Source organism: Bombina bombina, chromosome 1 (assembly GCF_027579735.1).
Source record: "Bombina bombina isolate aBomBom1 chromosome 1, aBomBom1.pri, whole genome shotgun sequence".
NCBI classification, from domain to species: Eukaryota; Metazoa; Chordata; class Amphibia; order Anura; family Bombinatoridae; genus Bombina; species Bombina bombina.
Window position 1 is genome coordinate 158,154,997 of NC_069499.1, and position 6,678 is coordinate 158,161,674.

The window sequence follows — 6,678 nt, forward strand, 5'->3', positions numbered from 1 at the left end:
GCCGCTCCAGACACCGCCGCCACCTACATTATACTTATTAACCCCAAATCTGCTGCCCCCAACGTCGCCACCACTATATTAAATTATTAACCCCTAAACCTAAGTCTAACCCAAAACCTAACCCCCTAACTTAAATATAATTTAAATATATCTAATTAAATATTACTATCATTAACTAAATAATTCCTATTTAAAACTAAATACTTACCTATAAAATAAACCATAAGATAGCTACAATATAACTAATAGTTACATTGTATATATCTTACGGTTTATTTTTATTTTACAGGCAAGTTTGTATTTATTTTAACTAGGTAGAATAGTTATTAAATAGTTATTAACTATTTAATAGCTACCTAGTTAAAATAAATTCAAATTTACTTGTAAAATAAATCCTAACCTAAGTTACAATTACACCTAACACTACACTATACTTACATTGATTACCTACACTAAATACAATTAAATACAATTTAAAAAAATTATCTAAAGTACGAAAAAAACCCAAACACTAAATTACAGAAAATAATAAAATAATTACAAGTTTTTTAAACTAATTACACCTAATCTAATCCCCCTAAAAAAATAAAAAAGCCCCCCAAAATAATAAAAAGCCCTACCCTATACTAAATTACAAATAGCCCTTAAAAGGGCCTTTTGCGGGGCATTGCCCCAAAGTAATCAGCTCTTTTACCTGAAAATAAAGTACAATACACCCCCAACAATTAAACCCACCACCCACACACCCAACCCTACTCTAAAACCCACCCAATACCCCCTTAATAAAACTTAACACTAACCCCTTGAAGATCACCCTACCTTGAGAAGTCTTCACCCAACCGGGCCGAAGTCCTCAATGAAGCCGGGCGAAGTGGTCCTCCAGACGGGCAGAATTCTTCATCCAAGCCGGGAAGAAGAGGTGCTCCAGACGGGCAGAAGTCTTCATCCAGGCGGCATCTTCTATCTTCATCCATCCGGCGCGGAGCGACTCCATCTTCAAGACATCCGTCGTGGAGCATCCTCTTCAAATGAAGTCCAACTGAAGAATGAAGGTTCCTTTAAATGACGTTATCCAAGATGGCGTCCCTTGAATTCCGATTGGCTGATAGAATTCTATCAGCCAAACGGAATTAAGGTAGAGAAAATCTTATTGGATGATGCAATCAGCCAATAGAATGCGAGCTCAATCCAATTGGCTGATTGCATCAGCCAATAGGATTTTTTCTACCTTAATTCCGATTAGCTGATAGAATTCTATCAGCCAATCGGAATTCAAGGGACGCCATCTTGGATGACGTCATTTAAAGGAACCTTCATTCTTCAATTGGACTTCGTTTGAAGAGGATGCTCTGCGTCAGATGTCTTGAAGATGGAGCCGCTCCACGCCGGATGGATGAAGATAGAAGATGTCGCCTGGATGAAGACTTCTGCCCGTCTAGAGGACCTCTTCTTCCCGGCTTGGATGAAGACTTCTGCTTGTCTGGAGGACCACTTCGCCCAGCTTCATTGAGGACTTTGGAACGGTTGGGTGAAGACTTCTCAAGGTAGGGTGATCTTCAAGGGGTTAGTGTTAGGTTTTATTAAGGGGGTATTGGGTGGGTTTTAGAGTAGGGTTGGGTGTGTGGGTGGTAGGTTTTAATGTTGGGGGGGTATTGTACTTTTTTCAGGTAAAAGAGCTGATTACTTTGGGGCAATGCCCCACAAAAGGCCCTTTTAAGGGCTATTTGTAATTTAGTATAGGGTAGGGCTTTTTATTATTTTGGGATGCTTTTTTATTTTATTAGGGGGATTAGATTAGGTGTAATTAGTTTAAAAAACTTGTAATTATTTTATTATTTTCTGTCATTTAGTGTTTGTTTTTTTCGTTCTTTAGATAATTTTTTTAAATTGTATTTAATTGTATTTAGTTTAGGTAATTAGTTTAATTATAGTGTAGGGTTAGGTGTAATTGTAACTTAGGTTAGGATTTATTTTACAGGTAAATTTGTCTTTATTTTAAATAGTTTAATTTATTTAATAACTATTCTACCTTGTTAAAATAAATAGAAAGTTGCCTGTAAAATAAAAATAAACCCTAAGCTAGATACAATGTAACTATTAGTTATATTGTAGCTATCTTATGTTTTATTTTATAGGTAAGTATTTAATTTTAAATAGGAATAATTTAGCTAATTATAGTAATTTTATTTATATTTATTTAAATTATATTTGTTAGGGGGTGTTAGGGTTAGACTTAGGTTTAGGGGTTAATAACTTTAATATAGTTGCGGCGACGTTGGGGATGGCAGATTAGGGGTTAATAAATGTAGGTAGGTGTCGGCGATGTTAGGGACGGCAGATTAGGGGCTAATAAAATTTAAGTAGTGTTTGCGATGTGGGAGGGCGGCGGTTTAGGGGTTAATATAATTTTTATAGTGGCGGCGATGTCCGGTTTGGCAGATTAGGGGGTTAAAAAATATTTTTTAGTGTTTGCGATGTGGGGGGGGCCTCGGTTTAGGTGTTAATAGGTAGTTTATGGGTGTTAGTGTACTTTTTAGCACTTTAGTTAAGAGTTTTATACTACGGCGTCAGCCCATAAAACTCTTAACTAGACTCGTAATCTAGCCGTATATATAAATATAAGTGTGTTGGTTATGCAAAAACGGGTAATGGGTAATAAAGGGATTATCTATCTTTTTAAATAAGAAAAATGTTGGTGTAGACTGTCCCTTTAAAGCAGCTGTCTTGGATCAAGCTTTTTCATTGCAGTGGGTACAGCATCACATGCGTTTTATACATGAAGTCAAGGAAGTGGCTGCACAAAAAGTGAAGGATAATTATTATCATGCTTTAAAGGGATATTAAACCTATTTTTTTATTCATGATTCAAATAATGCATGCAATTTTAAATAACTTTCTTACTTACTCATATTTATTTTTTTCTTTGTTCTCTTGGTTCTCAGTGTATTCATTTTAAAATTAGGAATGTAAACTTTGGAGCTAGCCCATTTTTGGTTCAGCACCTGGGTAGCGCTTGATGATTAGTGGCTTATGTATAGCTAGCCACCAATCAGCAAGTGGTACTCAGGTGCTGAACCAAAATGGGCTTGCCCCTAAGCTTACATTCCTTCTTTTTAAAAAAAGATACCAAGAGAACAAAGAAATATTGATAATAGGTTTAAATTAGAAAGTTGTTTAAAATTGTATGTTGTACCTGATTCATGAAAGAAAAATGTGGGTTTCATGTCCCTTTAAAGATTTTTCCTGTAATGGCATACTTTAAATGATAGAAATAAAAACAGGTTTTAGTTTAACTAACTGCATCTTTAGTTGTAATAGTATTATTTGTCTGTTAGTTTATTGCAAGATGCTGTTGAGAAGTTACCTGCTGTTTCTTGTTCAACAGCCCGAAGATGAGGTGGGGCTGTTTGCAGTATACCGCAAGAACCAAGAAAGGACGTTGGGACCACTCCAGCATATCAGCTAAGTCATTACCTTGACATATCTGAAGGTCAGTATGCTCTCTTGTTCTGGGCTATGAACATGAAGACTCTTCCAGCACTATTTGAAGTGGCCATCAGGGTCTTTCTTGGCAGTGCCTGCTTCTAGTGCTCCGGTGGAGCATGTTTTCTGCCATGGAGGCATCCTACTATGGCCCCATTGTGCACAAACGTTTGATACAGACTTCTGGCCAATTTAATCTTTTGCAAGTGCAATGCCTAAGAGGGTTCAAAGAAAAGAAACCTCACTCACATTGACTCTCTCAAAGTATGACAGCCAAGCATTTTTCAATTATTTGGGTATTTGGACCTTCCTGATATGAATTAGTATACATTATATACTGTAATTAATACTCCAACTCTATATTATGCAAAGAGTACTAATAACTTTTTGAACACTTGGAGCTTAAATCTGAGGACTTGACCTAGACTTGCCTTTGTTGACATGAGACGACTTGGACTTGCCTGTCTTGATTCAGGACTTGACTTGGACTTGCTTGTCTTTACTTGGGACTTGACTTAGGACTTGCTTGTCTTGATTCGGGACTTGACTTGGGACTTCAATACAAAGACTTGGGACTTACTTGTGACTTGCAAACCAATGACTTGGTCCCACCTCTGGTGTGTTGTATGAGAGTGTATGTTTATTGTATGAGTGTGTGTGTATGTTGTATGAGTGTGTGTGGTGTATGAGAGTGTGTGGTGTGTGTGTTGTATGAGAGTGTGCAATGTGTGTGTTGTATGAGAGTGTGTGTGTGTCATTATCTTTTACAACACTTACAAGTTTAACTACAATCAGGAATAAAGTACACACACATTTTAGTCACTTTGCCGAAAATTGCAGCTATCTTGTATAATATTTCAGAAATTTTCAGAACAATCAAGAAAATAGTTTGTGAAGGTATGTGGTATAATTGTGCTGGGTCTTTGGGAAAATAAGTTAGTTTTCCCACTATAAATGACCTTTTAACAAGCTGATTGGACTTTATGGTATGAGTCACCACAGTTGCTGTCAGCAATCAGTATATTTTTGGTTTCTGAAAACAGATTAATGATTGACCCTGGTAATAAAACTGACCCATAGTCAGGGTTGTCACCTTGGCCATGCTTTCCTGGACACTTATGAGTTACACATGCTGTAGGGTTTGCAGAGAAGAACATGCATTGTGCTGTCCATTAGCAATATTACCCATAGTAGTTACAAAAACATGTATGTGTGTAAATATTTAGTGTGCGTACAACAGATATTTGAGATATTTTAGTTATTTATAATCTATCAGCTATAAATAAATCTATCAATGAATCTATTTATCTGCAATCAGGGGTGGAAAAGTATTACTATATTTACCAGTCCATATTTACTAATGTCATGTTAGTGGTTGAATAGAATACTTTATCAGAAACTAATGTATTTGTGACAATTTAATAAAAACGTGTTGTTTTTTTTTGCCAACAAATTATAATTTTCTAGTTCAGTGCGTACCCACTCACACGTCACAAATCACATGCTTCACATAAATTACATTACCTTTACAATCTAAATTATATTTTGTGATGGTCTGAATAAAAGCAATAAAACAAAAGACAGATAAAAAATAATTACTAATTATTGCTACATCATTTTAGTAACTCATTATCCGTATTTTCTCAAGTCTGTTTTATTCTACACAGCAACGAGCGCTATGTAACTCAGGGATTCCTAGCATGGAAAAGTCGCTTTAGAGTCAAGGTGTTCTCGATCGATTCAATCGGCGGTGCGCTGCTCATGCCTAACTGCCTTCTCCTCAGTGTCTCCGTCTTCGATCGGCCGGGGTGGATGTGCTCGGCGCTCGGCTTGCCTCCCTGGCTCCCCGCTCTCCCTGTCTAGGCTTCACTTGCTCGGTTTTCGGCCGGTGACAGCGGCTCCGGCGGAAGGAAGATGGCGGCCGAGGGCATGATCCTCACTAACCACGACCACCAAATTCGCGTCGGTGTGCTTACAGGTAAAGAAGCTTCCCGGTTGCCGGTGTGTGGCCCTCCCGTGTGTGTGAGTGTGCATGTCCCCTGACAGGAGGCGGCTCCCCCTCCCTGACATGACAGCGGCTCAGGGGCTAGAGCCGTCAACCTGGCGCTGCAAGATGGCACCTGGCTGGCACAGACCCGGCGTGCGCTTACAGCAGATGCAAGCCCTGGCACTCAGTGTCAGCACATATACCCGATGCCCAAATTCTGCTACTACCCCCATACCCCAGCATATTACCCTGCATGTCAAATAATGCCCTGTGGACATGGACACCATATTGTACCTCCACCACAATAATGCATTTCCATTATGTTGTATACACTATGTACAGTACTTCTATCTATCTATCTATCTATCTATCTATCTATCTATCGTTTTAGTTAATGTGGTATGCTTGCAGCGTGTGGCTTGTACAGTAAAGGCTAATTTGGTGGGTATTTCATTTGTACCTGATAGGCACTATTGACATCTTATTCTTTACAGAAATGCTAATGCACAAGCTATTTACATTAGTTTGCTTTATGGGTTAGCATGTATAGGCATTTGTGTTTGTATGTTATATGTGCATATAATATGTGCATATCATTTGAACACAAAAAAATAACTAAATGTTTTATTATTTACACACATATGTATATATTATACACACACAGACACATCAGCTTTAATTGTATGTTGGGTACCATTTAAATGTGCCTCATAAATACCGGTATGTTTTGAAAACTGCATGGTTTTTCCCTGTCACCTGAAAAACATATTTATTTTTTTAATGAAAGCTGAGGTGATACTCTGTTAGGTTGCATTCTGCTGAGATTTTTTTTGCCTATATATAGCTCTGTGGCTAGTAATTAAATGGAATCCCTATACCATCCTAATCTACTTTTTCTTGCTTCTTTTTTATCTATATATTTTTTTAGAGATGTGTTTCTTGTAGTTTATAGCCACCATATATCTATGTATAAATCAAAACACCATCCTTCGTTTTTTTTTGTGACATACTTGATTTTTTTTAAATGTTTTCTCTATTTTTAATATAATATTGTATAATGAAAACTACATCATATACAACAATAAAACTGTGTGTGTTGCTGATTCTACCTTTATTAGAGATTGTTTATACACACAAGTGTTAAAACGGAGGTATGCAGGAAAGGGGGAAATCCACCCATGGAGATTAGATAAGGATTGCAGTCATTT

The 6,678-nt window shown here is 37.3% G+C and overlaps 1 protein-coding gene across 1 annotated transcript in view; it reads left to right on the forward strand.

Annotated features, from left to right (window-relative positions):
- Window positions 1-5,229: 5,229 nt before the first annotated feature.
- Window positions 5,230-6,678, forward strand: part of GPHN (gephyrin) — a 1,061,400-nt gene continuing 1,059,951 nt past the window's right edge. Inside the window, 3 exon segments of the mRNA XM_053697683.1 lie at window positions 5,230-5,339; window positions 5,341-5,387; window positions 5,390-5,461. Coding sequence (XP_053553658.1) covers window positions 5,245-5,339; window positions 5,341-5,387; window positions 5,390-5,461 — 214 coding nt within the window. The 5' untranslated portion in view covers window positions 5,230-5,244.